At 54.4% G+C, this 22,867-nt stretch overlaps 1 protein-coding gene across 2 annotated transcripts in view; it reads right to left on the reverse strand.

Moving 5' to 3' along the window:
• The window catches only part of ABCC8 (ATP binding cassette subfamily C member 8), an 86,470-nt gene that overhangs the window by 2,816 nt on the left and 60,787 nt on the right, over window positions 1-22,867 (reverse strand). For both annotated transcript variants that reach the window (XM_021719484.1, XM_008071834.1), the window contains exons 18-35: window positions 21,133-21,200; window positions 20,088-20,186; window positions 19,060-19,144; window positions 18,334-18,414; window positions 16,461-16,598; window positions 14,621-14,746; window positions 13,341-13,440; window positions 12,861-13,102; window positions 12,592-12,758; window positions 11,153-11,222; window positions 10,512-10,669; window positions 6,903-6,995; window positions 2,960-3,062; window positions 2,338-2,451; window positions 1,876-1,996; window positions 1,614-1,744; window positions 574-652; window positions 272-380 (exon numbers count right to left, since the gene is read on the reverse strand). In XM_021719484.1, coding sequence (XP_021575159.1) covers window positions 272-380; window positions 574-652; window positions 1,614-1,744; window positions 1,876-1,996; window positions 2,338-2,451; window positions 2,960-3,062; window positions 6,903-6,995; window positions 10,512-10,669; window positions 11,153-11,222; window positions 12,592-12,758; window positions 12,861-13,102; window positions 13,341-13,440; window positions 14,621-14,746; window positions 16,461-16,598; window positions 18,334-18,414; window positions 19,060-19,144; window positions 20,088-20,186; window positions 21,133-21,200 — 2,084 coding nt within the window. The remainder of the gene's footprint in view (window positions 1-271; window positions 381-573; window positions 653-1,613; window positions 1,745-1,875; window positions 1,997-2,337; window positions 2,452-2,959; window positions 3,063-6,902; window positions 6,996-10,511; window positions 10,670-11,152; window positions 11,223-12,591; window positions 12,759-12,860; window positions 13,103-13,340; window positions 13,441-14,620; window positions 14,747-16,460; window positions 16,599-18,333; window positions 18,415-19,059; window positions 19,145-20,087; window positions 20,187-21,132; window positions 21,201-22,867) is intronic.

The following is a 22,867-nucleotide window of genomic DNA, read 5'->3' on the forward strand; positions in this document are numbered from 1 at the left end:
TGAGGGGAGCACGAGGCGGTGGTGGCAGTGGGTGGAGGGCAGTGTCTCAGGCCCGTGGGTGGGGCGACCCCTGGCAAAGTCTACCTGGGGCTGATGGGAAGGAGAAGGGCGTTGGGGAAGTTCCGGTCTTTGCACTCCAGGTCCTATGAAGCTGATCAGGCCCAGGCGGGGGACTGGTCTGTGCTGTCCCTCTGGTCTTTGTGCTCCAGGCCCTATGAAGCTGATCGGGTGCGGGCGGGGGACTCACTAGATGGGGGGGGTGGGGGCTCACCGGATGGTGCCACTGAAGAGGACGGGGTCCTGCAGGATGATGGAGAGGCGTGAGCGCAGCGTGTGTAACGGCAGCTTGGCGATGTCAATGCCGTCAATGATGATGCGCCCTGCATGGAGGTAATGTCACAGGTGGGTGCCACAGGAGAGGAGCCGAAGACAGGTTCAGCCTGGGACACAGGTCCCAGCGAGGGTGCAGGAGAAGGCAGTGACTGCTGGGCCCCCCATGTCTAGCCATACATCAGGCCTGAGGTCCCGCCTGGTGGCTGTGGGTACACATGGGGTGTCCACTGGACAACGCACCTTCGAACATGTCCACCATACGGAAGAAGGCGAGAGAGAAGGAAGACTTCCCACTGCCTGTGCGGCCACAGATCCCGATCTGAAAAGAGAAGCAGGCACCCCGCTGGGGCTCCGGGGCTGCTGCGGGTAGCTTCCCAAGCTGGCAGTGGGGTATGTGCAGGGGTGGGGGTCGCCGTGTCTCTTCTTGGCTGGGTTTTCTGATCATCTTCTCTTTGGCCAGTTTCAGGCTGTGGGTTTGGACTTGTTTCCTGCAGTGGGTCCAGAGGGGGCTCCCACGGCAACCCACAAATGAGTGTACAGTGTGGATGTCCATCTGCCTGGTCCTTGGTGTGGGTCTGGGTGTGCTGGGTACTTGGCTGCAGGGTGCTGGGAGCAGCAGTGTGTCTCTGTGTGCATAGGTGTGGCAGGGACGTGGGGATGGCTGGGTGTGGTATGCAGGAACATGTCTGTGTGCCCCTTCCACGGAGTCGTCTCTGACCCATGGCTTCCTGCCTTGGATACCAAGAGAAATTACAGTAAGGGACCAACACAGAGACAGAGATGGTGACAGATAGGACAAGAGAGGCAATAACAGATAGGAGGAGACAGCGGCAGGGACAGAGGTGTATCCCACGGTCAGAGACAGTGAGACAATCAGCCACAGACAATGACAAAGTGAGAGAGACAAAGAGACAGAGGGACAGTAAGGGGGACATGAGCAGAGTTGGGCCAGGGTGCCAGGCTCTCTCCCCAAGGACAAGGGTGCCTTGCTCTCTGGCCCAGGCCCTAGGGACAGAATCTGACCATTTGTGGGGAGAAGAGCCCTAACAAATCCCTTCTAGCCAGGGAAGCCTAGGGTACCCATCTCCTTGGTGAATGAGTGAAGAGACAGTGCCTGAGGGCAGCAAGAAGGGATGGGAAAGGGGAGAGGAAAGCTGGCCTGAACCCCCGATGGCCCAAGGCCAAGGCCTGGGGGTCTGAATTCGTGAGAGGCCTTGAGGTGACCCTGTGAGGCTGCCCAGCTCTGCGCGCCGGCCCCTGCCCCTGCCCCTGCCCCTGACCTTCTGTCCCGGGGAGATGAGGGCGTTGACGTGCTTCAGCACAGGCTTGAGGGAGCTGTCGTAGCGCACGCTCAGGTTCTGGATCTGGATCTTCCCTTGGTCCGGCCAGTTCTTTGGGATCAGCGACGGAGCTGGAGGCCGGGCAGGGCTCAGCCACCAGCTGGTGTCCAGACATGCCAGCCTACCAGGCTCCCTCGGGGTGCCCAGTCTAGACACGTCCACCCCCTGGGCCGTACCCCGTCCCCTTCCCTGTGTCCCTTACCCAGGAGCCCATCGTAGCTTTCCGCCTCAGTTTTCAGGAGCCCATGGATGCGTTTCACGGCCCCCATCTGGATCTCCATGTCTGCCAGGTTCCGCACCATCCAGTTGAGGTAGTTGGAGACCTGTGGAGGCAAACCGGCCACTGCCGCTCAGTGACCACTGCCGGGATGGCTTCTTACAGTTGGAGAGGGGCCGGACCCCCATGTGTCTTTTGCTGCCTGGCCGTCAGCCGCGTGTCCAGGGCAGCACTTCCTGGAGGCATGGAGGTGTCCCAATGTCACAGTGATGTGGCTCCCCTCCCACTGCCTGTCTGGGGCCTCGTCCCTGGGTCCTGCCAGTCAGCCTTCCACCCACATGGTCCCTCTGGCATGAGACTCAAATGAGCTTGGGGGAAAGGCCTGGGGTGTCTCATGTCTCGGTTGGGGAAGGTTTCCCTCCCTTGCCCTGGCCCACTGCCCCTCACCATGAGGGCATAGGTGAGGCCCAGGCCCACCAGGCCAGCAGAGAGCTCTCTGTGCAGGGAGTTGGAGATGGAGGTCACGGCTGCAATGAGTACCACGCACGCGCCGATGTACTCCTGTGGGGGGAGAGGCGCTGGCCTGGGCCCGTGGGGTGCAGCCACAGGCCCCTGGCCCATTTCACTCCTTCTCGGGGCAGAGATCAGCTCAGCCAAGCCTCAACCCCAGCCCAGCAACTATGTGCACACCAGCAGACGCACGAGAGGCCTGTGAAGGTTGGACCCCGGGGCCAACATGTGTTCTCACACACCAGAACACATATGCCCCACCAGCTGACCGTACATGCACACAACATGTATGTGTCATGTGACCCGCTGCAGACACAACTCTTCCAGCTACTGGCACACACCTCAGACGTATCAGTTCCCAGCAGTGATGAGGAAAGGGGCACAGGTTAGGCACTGAGAGGACCTCCAGGACTGGGGGAAACAGGGAGGTGCAGCATTTACACATGCAGACACCCTGTCGCCTCTTTCCAACCCTAGCCCATGTGTGCCCTCGCTCTGGTCCCACCCTCCTGCTGGAACTCCCTCTGCAGGGCCCCGGGCAGGGCTGCAGGGCACTTGCCATCCGGACTTCCAGCCATCTGTTGGCCGCCGTGAGGAAGAGCGAGGCGATGTTGTTGGAGTCTGTGTATTCGAGGAGCTTCTGCTGGAAGCGGGCCTCATATCTGCAGGGAGGATGCGGAGGCTCTGAGGGAACTGCATCGGTCCGTGTAGCTCCGGGACTCTCCTTACCTGCCTCCCGGCTGGGCCTCCCCAGATCCCGGACATGCCACTTTGTGACTGTCCTACCTCTCTGGAAAGCCCTCGCCACTTCTTTCCGCGGATTCACACCTGCCGAGAGTCTTACCTCCTCAAGCTCTTGTTTTCACCCCAACACCTGTTCTCTCTAGGGCTTTCCCATGAGAGTCCAGGGCACCTCCCTTGACCCAGTTTCTCAGGTCAGACACCTGGGAATCACCTGGATTCACATCCAGTTCCTCAGTAAGTCCTCTTATATCTACCTCTCAAGTAGTCTCACTTCTGTCTACCTCATCCTGCCTCCCAACTGCCCCAGACTCTGGCCTGGGCTCCTGCATCCTGACCTCGTGGGTCTCCTGCTATCTCCCGACAGTCCACTCTCCACACAGCAGCCAGAATGAGCCTTCTCAGTCACAGACTGTGCTCTCTCTCCTCTGCTCAGCGTATCAATGGCCTCCCATTGTTTTTAGGATAAGGAGCCACCTCCTTCCCAGAAGCCTGTCTTGCCAACCTCATCCCCTGCCACAAAGTCCCCTGGCACTCTGCTGCAGCCTCCCCAGCCGTTAAAAAGTTTTGTGACTATACCAAGGTCGTCCCAACCCTAGGGCCTTGACACATGCTGTTGCCCCTGCCTGGAATGCTTTCTCTCCCTTGCTCTTCACAAAGCTGGCTCACCTCAACCTTCAGGCCTGGTACTTCGAGCAAGAGGCCTTTCCTGGCCGTTGCCTTACCTAAAGTGGGCTTCCCCTATGGCTCTATCTCTGTTCACTCCACAGCGTCTGCGTCTGCATTCATTTCTCCAGCTGTTTATGATCCATCTCCCTCACAAGACTGCAAGTTCCATGAAGATGGAGACCATGTCTGTTTTGTTCACCCATGTGTCCCAGCACCTGGCACTATCAACACATGACCTAACCTCCTGAAGTGATGGGATTTCTCTGTATGAGACACTCTGGAAGTTTCTTTCCTGCCCTTGTGTCCCCATCATGATTTCCCTGTGTTACCATGCAGAGATGCATAGACCTGCCTCCTCTCTCTGACCAGCCTGAGCTGCTGGCATCTCTCTCCTTGGCCACCTCCCTCAGACCTTGCTGATGTGGGCTCCTCCCAGAGGAGGCCAGTAGGAGGGCTTGTTTGATGCAGAAGAAGGAACAAATGAAAAGCTGGCTCATTACCACGGGTGTAACACTCAGGGACTCCAAGGGACCTGAGACATGCCTCGTTGGGCATTTGCTTTTCACCTGTGGTAGGTGATTGCTCGGCTTGGATTACTTCTGGGTGGAGGAAGGGCATGGGTCAGGGCACAGTGAGGCAAGTCTGAGGTGGGAGAGAGCAAACCAGCGCACGGCCAAGGGGCAGAGGTGTGTGGAAGGTTGTGTCTGAGCGGGTGAAGCAGACCATCTGAAGGGTTTGTGCAAGTGCATTTTGGAGATGTGTGTGAGTGCGCATGTGATCGGAGCATGAGGTGCTCAGTGTATGAGGATCTCAGGACTGTGTGTGACAGGAGAGTTGGGGGGGGCACATGTGAGATGGGGGCTTCTGCCACAGCCATGTGACCGTATGTCTGAGAACTGGAAATGAGCCCCAGCTCTGGAGCGGGGCTAACCCAGGTTGGTGTCTGAACATTGTGACTTCCTGGATGTGTATCAGCAGCGAGACTCAGCTTTCTCATCAGTAAGATGGGGACAATCAGTTCCCATATGACTGGAAACAACCTCTGAACCCACCACTAAGCCCGGTGCCGGGCATTTTTGAAACTTTTTTGGGAAAAAACAGAGCATTTTGGGAAAGTCCAGAAGGTCGGGCAAGCCCAGGTTCCAAGCTTAGTACCAGCTATCAAGTCTATGTGACCTTGGCTTGGCTACCCAACCTTTCTGGGTCCCTGCATCTGCAGAACGTGGCTACGGGTACCCATGTCATGGGATCATGTGAGGATGAGATGCAATAATGCACACACAACACTTAGCATGGAGCCAGGTTCACAGTAAGTGCTCGATCGATGATGGCTAACAACTTTCAACAGGGCAGACTGCTGGGCTGAAGCCAATGAATTAAACACATTCAGGGATGATTAAAAAGTCTTTCATTCACATTTAAGAATCCTTTACATGTTGGTGCAGGGTGTGGAGGGCATCACCGAGCAGCAGTGGCTTTGCTGACCACAGGCTCGGCCTGGGCCACAGGCCTGGTCTGAGGCTGGTTACAAGGATACACTCATGAGGGTCTGGCACACTTTAGGAAAGTGACAATCCCTCCACTCCAGGCCCCGCCTGAGGGCCTCTGGGATCCCAATTAAAAGAGGGGCATTGCCAAGTCTTAGAGCAAAGGCTAAGCCCAGGGGTGTCAAAGGACCCGAAGTTGAAGAAACTGGAGAAGTTGAGGCTTGAGAAGAGGGAGAGGTTGGGAGAAATGCCAGAGTCATATGCTAGTCTCCAAAGAGCCTCTTCATGGGAGACAGAGCAGGCTTGTCCTGGGGTGGGGGTGGGACGTCCAAAGAGCCAAGGCCAGGGAGAGCTCAGACAGACCCCTAAGAGGCCTCTACTGGCCCCAGGTGTCCCAGGGAGCAAACAGAGGCTGCAGGTGGCACCAGGGGTCTTGGGCACCCCTCCAGGGCTGAAGCTGGACTTCAGGGGTCAGGGGAGGAGATGCAAGCCCCTCTGGATCTTTGGCTGGTCCTTGAGCCCCAGGGTTACTCCTGGACACAGGGCCTGGTATCTCATGGTCACTGTCATACTTTGCACAGCTGTACCATCCTAAAAATAACCTATTATCACTCTTTGGGTGAGGCTTAGAGACAAAAGTCTGACTATCTGGGTCAGGGGCCCAGATAGTCAGGCTGGAGGAGAGATACCCCAATAGATCAGATGGAGACTTGGGGAACAACAGCTCACCCTGCTCCCCAGGCAGTCCTAGGTGCTCCTGTCCAGTCCCACATCAGTACTCAGGGTTGCAAGAGGATGCCACGGGCGCTGAGGTTTTCAGGGGATTCCTCCAGCCTGGTCACCTCTTACCCATTGTTTGAGTCCCAGTGTCGCTGATACCTCTTCTATGAAAACTTCCATGACTGCCTTCCTTCTATGCTCCCACGGCTCTTGTCCCCGCTGTTTCCAGAGTACCTGGCATGTGGTTTTATTCTGGCCTGCTCAAAGTCTGGGCTGTAAATGCCTCAGAAGCCCATCTGACTCAGGTTTTTAGGGCCTGCATGGGGCTGGGCACATGGTGGAGGCTCAGTAAATGTTTGCTGAATTGACAAGTAGGTTCAAGTCTGGGCTTTCTAGCACCTTGCACAGAAAGGCTAACCTCTCTGTGCCTCAGTTTCCTTATCCGTGCAATGGGAATGACTATGCTCACCACTGAGGGTTCCAGCATATAATGAATGGGATTGGCACGTAAAGCACTCAGCACAGGAGGGCCTTAACACCAGAAGGCCTCAGGGCTGGCCCCTGTGATCTGAGGCCCTTTCTAGCATTGAGATGGTAAAGACTTACCGGTCTTGCTTCTTTTCACGCTCGGCCTTAGTGCACAGAGGCCCTGGCCTTGCTCCCACCCCCTCACCCCGGGCTGGAATTTTCCTTTCTGGAGCATGCAACTGGAGCCCTCTAAGCCTGCCCCTGCTGGTGGACGTCCGCTGGGCCGTGAGGCCTGAGGAAGGGTTGAGAGATGCATCCTGGGCCTTCCTAAATGGAGGCCTGTGGATGGAACCTCATGACCTGTGATCCCAGCCCCATCCCACTCCACTCCTCCCTCGGGGGAGTCTAGGCTCCTACCTGAAGGCCCGGATGGTGGTGAGGCCTTCCACGGTCTCGGCGAAGTGTGAGAGCAGTGGGAGCTGGGTCGTGTCGTCCAGCTGCTGCAGGTCCCTGTGCCGGGAACAGAACGGAGGGGTGAGGAGGGCAGGCTCAGGGCTCGGCCTGGGCCTGAATCCTGGCTCTACCCCACCACCGTGTGTGGGCCAATGGCCTTACCTCTCCAGGCCTCAGTTTCTCACCTGTGAGGAGGGAAAACAATGGCACCACCCCATCAAGTTGTTGCAGGTGCTGAATGAGACGGTCTATGTAAAAGGCTTGGCCAGAGCCTGCGAGGCACAGTCACTACTGTCCTGGGCGTGGGCCAGCCCCCGTCTCCGTCTGTCCCTGTCCTTTTGCTGCACAGCCTTGCTGAGGAAAGGCTGGGCGGGCAGGGCTAGTTCCATCTGACAGGTGGACAACCTGAACCCTGGGACAGCCGGCCGAAGGAACGGAAACACTCCAAGCTTTCCATCCTCCTTCCCCGATAACCCTAATAGGTATCCTCACATCACAGGGCTGGCAACTAAAAGGCTCCCCGAGGGGGTGAGGCAAGAGGTTTCCACAGCAACAGAACAGCCTCCAGCTCCCCACAGCTGCACCTCGACAGGGCCGGGGAGCCCAGTTTGGGAGGCAGGAAGTTTCTGGGACAAAGCATCTCCAGGGCAGAGTGGGTGCCAGAGGAACAGGGTGATTTCTTTGGCAGAAGGAATGAACTTTGCAGAACAGCCTGCACAGTGTTTAAAAAGCCACTGTAACTATGCGTGGGGGTCGGGCAATTCTGGGTCATCCGAGCCAAAAGCTATTACACAAATGTTGATCCTTTAGGCCAGGTAACTGTGGCTAAAATACATCTAAATGTTATCATTATTATTATTGCTAATCAGTATTTTGACTTTAGTTTCTAACCAACTATGTGCACTTGGGAAAGGTACTTAATCTTCTGACTACAACCTGCAGTCAGAAATACATTTTATGCTGCAAATCAGTACACACTCCCCCACACGACCAAATCACAGAGGAAAGCAGCTTTCACGAAGCAAAGCTGTTGGTAACCAGATGAATACGGCCTAATATTTGCTGTTCTATTTCACTTATCAGAAATGGTGGTTGTGACCAACAATACTGATTTCATGACCCCCTGATGCATTGTCGTTGGCAGTTTGAGAAACACTGTCCTAGAGGTTTCTTTAAATTCTTCCTCACAATTCTTTGAGTCTATGATTTTCAAGAGACTTGGTAACAGAAAGAACTTCCTAGAGAATATTCTTAGAGAATATTTTGAGGAAGAAGAGAGGTGTGAGAGGCTCCAAAGTTCATGAGGACAAATGTGACCAGTGAGAGTGGCCATGAGATGCTTCCTCAAGCTAAGGTTTGCAGCCATGCACTGGACCCATGTGGGCTGGGAGGTGTGATGGCCGTGGCACTCTGGCATGCAGCATCCTCTGATTTCACACATTGGCAGTGAGATGTATGAAAACCCCCGGAACTACGCAGCCCTCCAGGGCAGCATTCTGACAAGCGAGTGAAGGGCATAAACATACACCTTCACCTTGACCTAGCAATTCCATTCCTGACCATATCTCCTGAGGGAATCATCCAGATATTAACTTCAGTGTGTGTGTGTTCTGGGAGATGATTATATTGGGTGGTGAAATAAGATGTGGATATTTCTATTTTCTTCATTTCTGTTTTCTTGGGGGGGGGGACATGAATCTATTTTATATTATTATTATTATTTTTTTGAGTTGGAGTCTCACTCTGTCGCCCAGACTGGAGTTCAGTGGCACACTCACGGCCACCCCAGTGTCGACCTGCTGAGCTCCGGCGATCCTTCTGCCTCAGCCTTCCAAGTAGCTGGAACTACAGGCGCGTGCTACCACACCTGGCTAATTTTTGATTTATTGTAGAGATGAGGTCTCGCCAAGTTGCCCGGGCGGGTCTTGAACCCGCGGACTCAGGCAATTCACTCACCTTAGCCTCCCAAAGGCACGGGATTACAGGCTGAGCCACCGAGCCCGGTTTATATTATTTTTTTAGGGACAGTTTCTTGCCTGTCACTCAGGCTGGAGTGCAGTGGCATGCTTGTAGCGACTGTAGCCTCAACCTACTGGGCTCAGGCGATTCTTCTCCCTCAGCCTTCCAAGTAGCTGGAACTACAGGCGCGTGCTACCACACCTGGCTAATTTTTGATTTATTGTAGAGATGAGGTCTCGCCAAGTTGCCCGGGCGGGTCTTGAACCCGCGGACTCAGGCAATTCACTCACCTTAGCCTCCCAAAGGCACGGGATTACAGGCTGAGCCACCGAGCCCGGTTTATATTATTTTTTTAGGGACAGTTTCTTGCCTGTCACTCAGGCTGGAGTGCAGTGGCATGCTTGTAGCGACTGTAGCCTCAACCTACTGGGCTCAGGCGATTCTTCTCCCTCAGCCTTCCAAGTAGCTGGAACTACAGGCGCGTGCTACCACACCTGGCTAATTTTTGATTTATTGTAGAGATGAGGTCTCGCCAAGTTGCCCGGGCGGGTCTTGAACCCGCGGACTCAGGCAATTCACTCACCTTAGCCTCCCAAAGGCACGGGATTACAGGCTGAGCCACCGAGCCCGGTTTATATTATTTTTTTAGGGACAGTTTCTTGCCTGTCACTCAGGCTGGAGTGCAGTGGCATGCTTGTAGCGACTGTAGCCTCAACCTACTGGGCTCAGGCGATTCTTCTCCCTCAGCCTTCCAAGTAGCTGGAACTACAGGCGCGTGCTACCACACCTGGCTAATTTTTGATTTATTGTAGAGATGAGGTCTCGCCAAGTTGCCCGGGCGGGTCTTGAACCCGCGGACTCAGGCAATTCACTCACCTTAGCCTCCCAAAGGCACGGGATTACAGGCTGAGCCACCGAGCCCGGTTTATATTATTTTTTTAGGGACAGTTTCTTGCCTGTCACTCAGGCTGGAGTGCAGTGGCATGCTTGTAGCGACTGTAGCCTCAACCTACTGGGCTCAGGCGATTCTTCTCCCTCAGCCTTCCAAGTAGCTGGAACTACAGGCGCGTGCTACCACACCTGGCTAATTTTTGATTTATTGTAGAGATGAGGTCTCGCCAAGTTGCCCGGGCGGGTCTTGAACCCGCGGACTCAGGCAATTCACTCACCTTAGCCTCCCAAAGGCACGGGATTACAGGCTGAGCCACCGAGCCCGGTTTATATTATTTTTTTAGGGACAGTTTCTTGCCTGTCACTCAGGCTGGAGTGCAGTGGCATGCTTGTAGCTCACTACAGTCTCAAACTCCTGGGCTCAAGCAATCCTCCTGCCTCAGCCTCCTGAGTAGCTAGGACTATAGGTGCACACCACCACACTTGGCTGATTTTCAGGGTTTTTTTGGTAGAGATGGTGGTCTCACTAGGTTGTCTAGGCTAGTCTCAAGCTCCTGGCTTCAAGCAATCCTCCCTCTTTGACCTTCCAAAGTGCTGGGATTACAGGCGTGAGCCACCATGCCTGACCAACTCTTACTACTTTTATGGTGACAATTCTATTAAGTGTACCAAACTGCCCTTTGAAAGCACCTCCCACCCCTTCCCTCCCTCCGAGGCCATTACCTGGATGCCACCCGGAAGTACTTCTGGATGAAGTAGCACACGACGGCTAGGGGCAAGAGGGCCACGAGGAACACAGGTGTGACATAAGAGATGACGGCCAGGGCTGAGACGCAGAGCAGGGTGGAGCGGCTCAGGCACTCCAGCGTGGACGGGATGTGCTGAGGGGGATGAGGGTGAGAGACAGGTGAGTTTGGGATTTGCTCATGATCAGCAGGCCGCCTGCCGCCATTTTTTGCGCCCTCACTTCCGCTGCAAACACATAGCTTATCTTTCCAGCTATACCAGAGACCCCCTGAGGCCAGGAAGCAGGATTTTGTTTTTTCACCATGTAGTATGATTGGTAAGTAAAGAACATGAATATTCTCCACGCTATCAGCCACTTCGGTTCAGAATATGCTGGAACCTTACTCCAGTGAGCCAGTGGGATGCTGGGTGAAAGCCAAAGGGATCAGGCTCCCCTCAGCCTAATTATGAGGCTCTCAAGGGAGGACCCGGGCCCTGAGGCAGCAGAAGAATCAGATGGGGACGCTGGGTTCCTCCCATAGGGCTGGGCTCATGCAACCTGGGGAACCCAGAACCAGACAGGAACAGGGTCCTAGCTTCCCTCTGGACTGGGGGAAACATGGCACAGTCCCCCGTACCTGGTCGATGGTGTTACAGTCTGATGAAAATCTGTTCAGGATGCTCCCAAGGGGCGTGGTCTCAAAAAACCTGGGAGGCAACCAGAAGCGTTACTCATTTGTTTATTGATTTGCTTCCTGTTTATTGAACGAGCTGTTATTTATTTCATTAAGTGTCTCTGGAGTCATTCATGGGCCTGGCTTCTTTGCGTATCTGCAGATATCTGGCCGGCATCCCCAAGCATTCCCACAGCCGCCCAGAGGACTGTGGCCTCTCGTTAGTCTTTCTGACTCAAGCCTGCTGGTGGCCACTGCCACACTTCTCAGCTGCCCTCTCAGCCTGACTCAGCACTGTCCTCCTGGGACACAGAGTCCTCTCCAGAGAGAAAACCTGCCAAGGAGGGCAGGGCCCTGGGGATAGCCTGTCGGCTGGCTGACCCTGCGAGGCTGCTCTGACTCTCTGTGCTCTGGCCGTGACCCGGAGTCAGTCCAACCCCAACCAGAGAATTTCGGAACCACAGATCTGGGGCAAAGAGAGGGTAAGTAAACTTGCAGGGCACATCCATGGGTCACAGACCATGCACGAGGCTGAAAGCAAAAAGCGTGGTCAGATGGGAAGGTCTGCCATTCACATGGGGCCAGAGGACGTTGGCCTGTTGTGTTTTAAAACCAAATTGGCTGACCGATTGGGCAGTGACGACTGCAAACCTCTCACACCAAGTGGCATTCGAGGTTTCCATCCATCCCATTACAGCAGACTGGAACAGCTACTGGCATCCTTAGTGTCAGCACCCACAGACTGGCTGAGGGGCAGGGCAGGGACTTGTGGGTGGGGGTAGGCAGATGGCGCTCACCTGGGGGGGGAAAATTAGCCTTTACCCAGACCTGCAGATGCTCATTTTTATGATGCCAGAGATGAGTTAACCACGTAAAACGCTTACCTAGCATGGTGGCTGGCTAGGTTTCTCCCTGCTTCTTGTACAAGAAGGACACTTTTACACACATCGTCTCCTTGAGTCACCCCCACAAGCCCATTTTATTTATATTTATTTGTTTATCTATTTATCTATTTATTTATTTTAGTTGGAGTCTCACTCCGTCGCCCAGGCTGAGCGTCCACCTGCTGGACTCCAGCGGTCCTTCCCCCTCACCCCAGCATCGACCTGCTGGACTCTAGCGATCCTTCCGCCTCAGCCTTCCAAGTCGCCAGAACCACAGGTACATACTACCGTGCCTGGCTAATTTTTTTGGTTTATATTAGAGACGAGGTCTTGCCAAGTTGCCCAGGTTGGTCTGGAACCTATGGGCTCAGGCAATCCCCTTGCCTCGGCCTCCCAAAGTGCTGGGATAGCAGGCTGAGCCACCGAGCCCGGCCCACAAGCCCATTTTACAGGTGGGAGAACTGAGACCCGGAGAATGGTGACTTGCCCACTGCCCTGCTGTGTCCAGGGTAGGGGTACCTCATGGGGGCCAGGATGATCCGGTTCAGCAGGCTGCGGTGCAGCCTCTTAGCCACCTTCAGCCCCGTCCACTCCACAGTGACAGACGTGACGAGGCACAGCACGATGCCCAGGCTGCAGAGCACCGTGAACACCATGGCGTAGATGGTCTGGTCAAGGGTGCACTCCTGGGCGGGCAGAGAATGAGGTGGGGCTCCGGGGTGTCCGTGGGCTCAGCTCTCCCCCACGCACCCCAACCCCTGCCCCTGCCTTGGGGCTGCCGGCCACACCTGGCTGAGGGAGCAGTTCCTGGCGGCCAGGCTCGGGGTCATGGCGCTGTCGGTCCACTTGGCCAGCCAGTAGTCGATGGCCACCAAGACCATGTGCTTGAGCAGCTGAGAGAAGACGAGCAGTGACAGGAGCAAGACGCCGGCGGAGGACAGGTACTTGGCACAGGCGCGCCACGGGATCTTGGCACGCTGGTGCAGCACAGATGACAGGTTGTCGTCCTCCTCACTCTCGGCTGCCTCCTCTGCAGGCCGTGAGAACCTACCCTGTGGCCTCACATGCCATCTCCCTCCGATGGCCACCCAGGGGATCTTATTCCCCCTTGCAGATGGGAAAATCGAGGCGCACCAAGGGAGGGATGACCATAGGTGACCATAGACCAGAGGCGAATGTCTCACCACACCCAGAGCCCTAAACCACAGCCTCCCTGCGGGTGATCAGACCTCAGGCCATAACTTCACTCCCAGTCTTCTTGTCTGTACCTTCCTCCTCCTCCTCGTCTTGCAGAAGGCCATCTCTTGAGGACATGGCACGGGGCAGGCCCTGGGGTGGCTCTGTGGCTTTTCTCTCCATGACAGTCTCCTGAAAGATAGAAGTGGTCATCCAGGCTGGGCGCGGTGGCTCAAGTCTGTAAGCCCAGCACTTTGGGAGGCTGAGGCAAGAGGACTGCCTGAGCCGGTGGGTTAGAGATCAGCCAGGGCAACTTGGTAAGACATTATCTCTGCAATAAACGAAAAAATTAGCCAGGCGTGATAGCGTACATCTGTAGTTCTGGCTACCTGGAAGACTGAGGCGGAAGGATCGCCAGAGTCCAGCAGGTCGACGCTGGGGTGGCTGTGAGCATGCCACTGCACTCCAGCCTGGGTGACTCAAAAGAAAAAAAAGAAGTGGTCAGCCAATGTCCTCAGAGTGCATGGGTGTGGGGAACAGTGGAAGGAAGGCTAGTGGGCAGCAATGACCAGTGTCAAGTTTCCAGGGTGTCCCTGCCAGAGGGAGGGTCCAGACAGACACACATTCATCTTGCCAGGATTTAGTCCTTCCCCTTAATCAGCTAACAGCACCCCAACATCCCTGTGGGGAACCACCCCCCCTCCCTAATTCTTAGTCTCTGAGTCAGGTGGGTCTGGCTCCAGGGGGTGGGCATGCGACCCAGGACAGGCCAAGCCTCACATTCCACATCTCCAGGCACATGCTTTGTTCAGGGGTAGGCACGTGACCAAATTGGACCAATGAGAGTTGGCCCTGGGACTTTCGCTGAACTACTATGACAGCAGTACTACCTTCCTGGCAGAGTTGTTGAATAGGGAGAGTACAGGCCTGAGACTGCTGACGGCCTTGCTGCCACCATGAGAATGAGGCCAACTGGAGGTGCACAGAACCCAGAGATGGGAGAAACAGATTCCTGATGCCACTGACCACCTGGATCCAGTGCCCTTAAAGTTTCGGCACACCTGGACTCTTTGGTTTCATGAGCCAATAAGTCCTTAATTCTGCTGGGCTTTCTTTGCTTAGTCAGTTGAGTTGGTTTTCTGAAACTCTGCACCTAAATGGTATCTGACTATCTCAGGAGAAGGGGAAAGTGCCCACCTATTCTGCTCTGGGCACCTCACTCTCCTCTGGTAGGAGCAAGTTCATGCCTGGTGCCCACATCTGTCCTTTGGGGGGTTCCTGGGGCATTGAGGCCTGGAAGGCCTTTATGAGTTCAGGTTCTAGAAGAAGCTTCCTGTCCAGGGCGGTGGCCTGGCCCCCAGGTCATACCCACCTTCTCTAGCTCTTGGTCCTGCCGGTTCATGAGGGTCTTCCAGTGCTCAAAGAGCTGGCACTCAGACCTCTGGAAGTCCTTGAGTGTGCCCTCCCTCTGGATGGTGCCATCCTTCATGGCAATGATCTGAAAAGGCAGAAACAAGCCCAGCTTGGGGGCTGGTTGGGAGGAAGGGTGGTGGTCACACCCACTCTGAAGTCTGAGTTGGAGGTGGACACAGCCTTTCCTCTGCTACAGACAGCCTCTGGCTTACCCACCACAATGGCCAGTAGAGATAACCTAACCCGCCAACATCCCCCTGGACTTCGGAGTTCAGTATATCTGAGGGGTAATTCTCAATGATTGGGTTTGCAGAGCAAATGAGCTCATCCCGTTCAACCTGGCTGGTTGCCTGCAAGGACTCCATCCGTGGCAGCTGTTTTCATACGTTTATCGGGTTAATTGTATGGTACCCTTAGCTCCTCCCAGTGGCGGGTCTGGTAGCTTCCATCAGTGCTTAGCAAAGTACCTGTTGGTCTAAGGCATGTGTGTGGGGCCATGGCTCTTTGAAATCAATGATTTCAAGGAAGAAAGGTTTTCTTTTAGAAACAGAGTCTCGCTGCAGCCTCAAACTGCTAGGCTCAAGCAATCTTCTCACCTCAGCCTCATGACTAGCTGGGATTCCAGGATGTGCCACTGCACCTGGCAAAGTTAAACATTTTCCTGTGGAGACGGAGTCTCGCTCTGTCACCCAGGCTGGAGTGCATTGGTATAATCATAGCTCACTGCAGCCTTGAACGTCCAGGCTCAAGCGATCCTCCTGTCTTAGCCTCCTGAGTAGCTGGGACTACAGGCACGAGCTACAATACAGGTCTGGCTACAATACAGCTTTTTATTTGAAACACCCACTGAAGCCATCCTGTAGACCTGGTTTGAATTCAGACATCCATCCCAGCTGCCTTCCCTCTGCCCCACCCCATGCTGGGGTGGATGCCTGGGAGTCTCATTCGCTGATACTTCAAAAAACCTGATATCTCCATGTCTGCCTTCTTTGGACTCAGAACTGTCCTGAACTACCCTGCCAGGGACACTACAGAAACTCAGAGACAAACCTGCACCCGTTTTAATAATCTTTTTTAATTAGATTTTTTGGGGGTTTTTTCATAGAGGAAGAGGATCTCATCACATACGGAAGGAAGATTTGTTTAGGGGGAAATTAGCAGAGCCATTGGGATAAGCTGGATCTCAGAGGTCTCAATGTTGGCTGCTGTTCAGGAAAAAACTGATATAGGAGGAGGCAGGGCCTAGGTATCAGTAGTCACGTGATCCCTTAAAAATTCCGTGCTTTCTGATTAGTTGAAAAAGAACTATTTTCTATCTACTGAAGAGCATGGGGGTTTCAAAACACCACATTCTATCAATAATAATGAAGTTTCTATTATTACTGCTATCGTTTGTTTCCATATTTTCTATATGGTCCCAACCTGACTCTAGCCACCCCGGAAGGTTGTCATGTGAGAGGATGGCTCGCATCCACACGGGCACTCCGCACGGTCAGGGGTCACCAAGCAGGCAGGAATCAGAAGGGGGTGAGTGCCTGCCCCTGGGTGTCTGCTTCTTCCTGAGACTTCTTGGGGCACACAGGAGCCCCAGGCCAGGCTGGGGAATATCTGTGGGTCCAGGTGATACCAAACCCTTGGCCTGGACAGGGTCTCCCGGGGTTGTCCAGCCTGTGTGAAGCTATCTCACGCCCTGTGAACCTCTGTAATTGCTACTGAGACAGCGGAGGACTTCCTTCCAAGATGTCTGATTGTCTCCCTACCCTCATTCTTCACAGTCTGACCGCCTTGCAACCCCTTACCCAGTCTGCATGGGGCAGGTACTGTAGCTTGTGTGTCACTAGGACCACCGTCCTCTTGTCGTCCCGAAGCAGCTCAAGGATCCCAGCCTGCATCAAGTGGTCACTCAGATGGATATCCAGAGCTGAGAAGGGGTCATCCTGGATGAAGGGGAGAAGGCAGAAACAGGTCGGGGGGGGCGGTAACAGAGTGCATGAGCTATCAGATCTCTGTCAACTATGGTTAGCTGTGTGGCCTAGGAAAGCTCACCTAACCTCTCTGGACCTCTGTTGCCTCATCTTAAAATGGGGCTGTCGGTTATCACTGTCAAACAGATCTGGTCCTTTTGCTTCCTGACCCCTGAACCTTCAATGGCTCCCATCATCCATGAAGTCCTAACCCCTGAGCCTGGTATTCCAGGCCCTTTCCAGGCTGCCCTGTCTTCCTTCCTGGACTCACTTCTCATCTGTCCTTCTCCAGCGCCCACACTTCAGCCCCAAGGAGTCTGCCATTCCAGGCCTTTGCCCAGGCTGTTCCCTCAGCCTGGAATGCTGTTCTGCCTTTTGTCTGCCGGGTGAACTCCTACTCACCCAAGCACTAGTTCTGTGACCTGCCTGACCCTCGCGTGTCCCCCTCCTTCCCTCATTCCAGTGATGCCCTGCACAAGGCCAGGACTGATAGTTATGTGTCCACTCCTGACTGTGAGGCCCCCGAAATGGAGGCTCCTTGTGCCTGTGCTGGGAAGAGAGGACACAGTAATAGGAGTTTGCCGAAATAAAGCGCCCACTTTACTCTTCAGCTGCCTTGATTGACATTTCAAATTGATACTAACAAGGACTGTGAAACTTCACATTGTGACATGTCTTTGGTGGGGAGTACTTGTGTGTGTGTGTGTGTGTGTGTGTGTGTGTGTGTGTGTGTGTGTTGTGGGGAGGGAATAAAGTTGGGATCAGAGACCTGTGGTTTCTTCTTCCAACTCCCTGTTTAAATGGCCTTCCTTGCTCCTTCTGTTCAATTGACTCTCTCTTGAAGGCTGTCCTCCAGGAAACCCTCCCTGATTAGTCTAGCCCTCATAGTTTTCTCCTTGGACAAGGCCCCTGATAGTGTGTGCCACACAGTTTGGCTTTGAACTAGGCTGTGCCTCCTGAGTGTGGGTGAGCTCCATCTCCCTAATCAGACTCTAAATCTTTGAGGCCAAGGGCTAGGTCTTATAAATCTTTTTTTTTTTTAATGAAATTACATTTATTTTGTAGACAGAGACAGGGTCTTGCTATGTTGCCCAAGCTGGTCTCGAAGGAGCCCCTGGCCTTAAGCGATCCTCCCACCTCTACCTCCCAAAGTGCTGAAATGACAGGCATGCGACACCATGCATAGCCAAGAATTCTTCAATATTAGTCAAGGTAGCTGATATAACAGAGCCTGGCATGAAGAAAGGCAAGGACAGCTAATAAGTTTTACCTCATGTTTGAGTGCTAGTGATTATGCGGAGTGCTGTATTAAGGATTCCGAGGCCAAGTGAAGTTTCACAGGAAATAATGCAGTGATGAATCAGTAATGCCTGCCCTGAGCATAAGACGGGAAGTGGCAGCACGCACTCCATGCCTTAGCCATTTGTACGGTTGGGTTGCAAAAATGTTAACAGGTTGGGGGCAGTCCAACTGAGAGGCAGCTTATAACTACAACTTGCTCAGTCTGCAGTCTGCAGTACATCATTTGTGCTATCCTTGCCTGCCTCAGTTTCCCTATCAATGAGTAGAAGCATATCTCTAGCAGGAGAGGTTTGCTCCTGGAGAGAGAAGTTGTTGGCTGATGATGTGTGTTGGGGGAGGGTGCAGTAATCAGGGAGGCAGGCAGAAACCAGGAGGCCCCCTAGGGAAAGCCAGCTGGTGCACTCACCAGGAAGACGACACTGGCGTGCTGGTACAGGGCTCGGGCCACACTGATTCGTTGGCGCTGACCACCAGACAGGTTGATGCCCTGCCACCAAAGGGGAGGAACAGATCATGTTCTCTGCCATTTGGGGGACACCATTCCTACTGGCCTATGAGCTCTTTGGGACAGAGCCCTGGCTCTAGCCATCTCTTTGCCCCTCCTCTCCTCTCGGGGAGAAGGCACTTGGACATATTTACTAAATTCATTGTAAGAGGGAGGTGTGAGGCCCAAGACTTTGAAGATGCAGCGTGCTGGTGCTAGGGACCATCTGACCAATGCACACCAAGACAGAGGGTGTAGGAATTGAAGCACCCAAGGACGATAGTCACAGAATAATCCTATCTGTCTAAGTGTGTGGAGGAAGCCCACACCTGGAGAATGAACTGGAACAATACAACCCTGGGCCTGGCAAGGTGCTGTTGGGGCTCTCAGTATACATCTGGGCCTGAATAAAGGAGACCCTCAGCCTGGGGAGGTGCTAAGGGGACCCTGCCCACCAAGCAGGACTGGAGACCTGTCAAAGAACCATCATCGAGGAAGCTGTGTTTGAACTCGCTGTGGCCGACTCTTGAGCCTTCACCCTCCCCCGTTTTCCAGTTTCTCTCCCTGAGAAGGGTCTCAGGGTGTGGTGGGGATGATGGGAGGGGGCAGGGGAGGCTGGAGGTCCCAGCTTGGGAGGCTGTTACTGACCCGTTCCCCAATCTGGGTCTGGTCTCCATGGGGCAGGATGTCAATGTCCGGCTGTAGGGAGCAGGCCTCGATGACCGCCTTGTACCTGGGGTGGGTGAAGGTGGGGGACACAGCCCATTAGCCTGGGCAGCGCAGGACCACATGCTTGTCGAGGGAGCTGGGTCAGGGGAGGCAACAGCCATAATGGGCCTCCCGCCCACTTCGGGGCAAGCAAACACCACATGAGCTCCAAAGAGCTGAGGTCGGCACCTCACACAGCCTTGGGGAGGTTAAATATTTGAAGGATGAAATTGGATGGGAGCAAATATGCCCAGTAAGTGACAGGAGGGGCCATGAGCTTCACACAGTGGGACGAGCACCGGCCAGAGCCCGTGCCTGGGGCACCGCTGGGAAATCACTGCTGCTGAGTTCAAGCAGTAATGATGATGGCTGGGCAAATATTTGCCCAGCCTGTTCCTCTCAGGCCTCCTGGTCAGCCCCTGGCCTGGGCAGGTGCCAGCCAGAGTTCACGAAGGCCTCAGGGTATCTCGGCAACAAGCATGTTCTCAGATGTCAGGTAGTTTTGGATTTGAGATCCATTTTGGCCATTTACTGGCTGGGTGCCCTTGGGCAAGTTACCTCACCTCTCTGAGCCCTGATTTCTTCATCTGGCAAGTGAGAATAATAACAGTACCTCCCTACTGATACTGTCGTGAGCATGAGGGGCAATCCTGTGAACACAGAGCTTGGCACTGTGCTTGGTACCTGGTAAGGGTTCATTCGGTGCCTGCCCTTAGTACATTGGCGGAAAATCATGCCAGAGCCACGAGAATGAAGCCTCTTGAGAGCTGGGCCGCCCTCCCAGCAGTTCCCCCTTCCCGCTACCCCTCACCCCCTGGGAGTTGGACTGCCCGATGCCAGGCCCATCTGGCCCCTCTCCAGATGCACCTGATGGAACAGGCTGGCTGGGCATGGGTGGCCGATAGCGGTTGGCTACTGCCAGAGACAATGCCTCCCCTCCCCTGCCCGCCTCTGCCAGGGGCTTTCACCGTTGTTTGTTGAAGGGACTCTCGAAGGTGATGTTCTCCTCCACGGTGGCATTGAGCAGCCAGGGCTTCTGAGAGGCATAGGCCACGGGGCCTCTCTTCCTGCAAAAGGCAGTGTGAAGTAGGGGTGGGGGAAACATCCTCAGGGGCTCATTCACAGAGGCAGTTGTCAGGGTGATGGCTTCAACTGTGGCAATGGTACAGGTGGCAGAAATCTGCCCAGTGTGGCCTCTGGTGGCCTCCTCTTCCCCTAGGGCCCGAGGCAGGTTGGGAGATCTGGGTCTCAGCTGCCAGAGGACAGGACCTCGGCCCCTCCCATGTCCCCCAGCCCAGCAGTCTCTTCTTCCTCAGTTTCTACCAGAGTCAGGGAGGAGCCCAAAGCGTGGCCAAACCAAGTGAACCTTCAGCTCTGGTTTTTCCCTCCTTGAGTAGCCCTCAAGTCACTGGACTGTGAAGTCAGCAGGTAATTCTCCAAATGGGAGAACATTTTTTTCTTTTCTTTTCTTTTTGAGTTGGAGTCTCACTCTGTCACCCAGGAAAGAGTGCGGTGGCACACTCACCACCACTCCAGCATTGACCTGCTGGGCTCCTATGATCCTTCTGCCTCAGCCTTCCGAGTAGCTGGAATGACAGGCGCATGCTACCGCACCTAGCTAATTTTTTATTTATTGTAGAGATGAGGTCTCACCAAGTTGCCCGGGCTAGTCTCGAACCCACAGGCTCAGGCAATCCACTCGGCCTTCCAAAGTGCTGGGATTACAGGCTGAGCCATTGAGCACGGCTGGGAGAATGTTTTTTAAAAAGCAGAGCCAAGGAAACCACATTTTGTGTGATATGAGTTTTGAGGCCAAAAAAGAAAAAAGAAAAGGAAACGAAACAACCAGTTTCATGGACAGAAGCAATGGCAGTCCCCAGGTCTCCTGGTGGAGCAGAGGCCCTCTCTGGCCAGATCCGGTAGCTACCCTCCAGGGCAACATGGCTTCCTCGGGCCTGAGAGCCTGCGGACAGAGCCTGCCTTGGGGAGGGCAAGTGTCCCAGGACCTGATACCTGATGTCCGAGTCGGCCGCCGTCTCACGCTCTGGGCTGCATGGGGAGGAAAGGCACGCCTCAGGCATCTCACAGGTAGACTGAGTCCTTGTGAGACACTGGGCTCCCTCAGACCCGACATGAGTGTGCCTTCAGAATCCTGGGGCCAAGTCTACACCCGCACATGCTGCAGAGCCAGGTGTGGAGAGCTGGGTGTAGCCACCCGGGGAGCCTCCACTGCCTGACTACGTGTGTGTGTGTGTGTGTGTGTGTGTGTGTGTGTGTGTGTGTGTGTGTGTGTGTGTGTGTGGGAGGGCCCTGGGGAACCTGGCTAAGAGGAAGAACGGGGGTGGCAGACCCAGCTTCAGCATTCGGGCTCAAATGAGCAGGTGGAGCTGGACACAGCTGCACCCACAGCTGAGGCAGGGAGGGCTCTGGAAAGAGCCAGGCCAGGCTAGGTAGGCCGACACCAGCACTTGCTCTCTGTGGGTGGGAACCCATGACCACGGAGCTGAGAAGATCTCTGGGTGTGACCTACAGCCCCACATGGGCCCGTCAGGAGATGACCATGGAATCTGGGGCATCTGCCAGCGAAGGCTTGTCAGTTGCAGTGCCATGTGCCCTGGATCACCGGAGCGGCTCCAGTGCCAAATATTATGCCACTTTGTTCTCATCCACACACTCAAGCTTGTCACATGCCATGAGGTCTGACTTTGGCTCAAGAAATATGGCCACCGCTGTCAGAGAGGCTGGGTCTGTCATCACACCCTGGCACTTGGGGACAAGGTGGGAGAAAGGGCAGAGAAAAGAAAGGGGAGTGAAGCCTCTCTGGTGTCGAGGCTGGAGGCTTAATTTATTTACAGAGAGGAGTCAACGTCCTCAGTTCTGACTCCAGACCGCCTCCAGAGAACATCAAGTGTTCTTGGGAGAGGGCAGGGCAGGGAGGGTCTTGAGGGTCTCAGAGCCTTCTCAATCTAGCCCACTTAACTGTTTTCTATTTGCACATTGAACAAGAGGCAACAAGATTGAATCTTCTGTCTGGCCTGAGGGACACACATCTCTTCTTACAGTCATGTTTCTCAACATTTTTTCCGCCTGTTTTCACTCCTAGAGACTTTTTAGACATATTTTTTCAAATTATCTTTTCCCTGCTACTTTAAAAAAAAACTCAGTGGTTTTCAGTACATTCACAAGGTTCTGCAACCATCACCACTATCTAATTCCAAAGCACTGTTATTCCCCTAAAGGAAACCCACACACTTTAGGGGTCACCTCCCTTCCCTGTCTCTCATCAGCCCTGACAACCACTCATTTGCTTTCTGACTCTATCCGCCATGAAATTTTAATACCACAGATAAACTGATGTCTGTTTGGTACTTTTTTTTTGTTTTTGCTTTTTTGTTTGAGTCGGGGTCTCACTCTTTTACCCAGGCTGGAGTGCAGTGGCCCCATCACAGCTCACTGCAGCCTCGACCTTCTGGGCTCAGTTGATCCTTCTGCCTCAGCCTCCCAAGTAGCTGGGATTACAGGCATGAGCCACCCTGCCTGACCTCTGCCTGGTACTTTGGACAGCCACAAAGCATTGCCATGTTTTAGTGTTTTCTGCTTCCTAAGAACCAAGTTTTGAGGATGCGGTCCTTAGCCTCCTGCTTCGGAAAACATGTAGGCTGCCTGCCCCGAATCCACCCCCAACATTCCCCACCCACAGCTTCTCACCCCACCCTGCCCCTTCCCTTTGTTGGGACTCACCTCCCAC

Source organism: Carlito syrichta, unplaced genomic scaffold (assembly GCF_000164805.1).
Source record: "Carlito syrichta isolate Samal-C Ts95f unplaced genomic scaffold, Tarsius_syrichta-2.0.1 Scaffold314760, whole genome shotgun sequence".
In the NCBI taxonomy this organism is placed as follows: domain Eukaryota; kingdom Metazoa; phylum Chordata; class Mammalia; order Primates; family Tarsiidae; genus Carlito; species Carlito syrichta.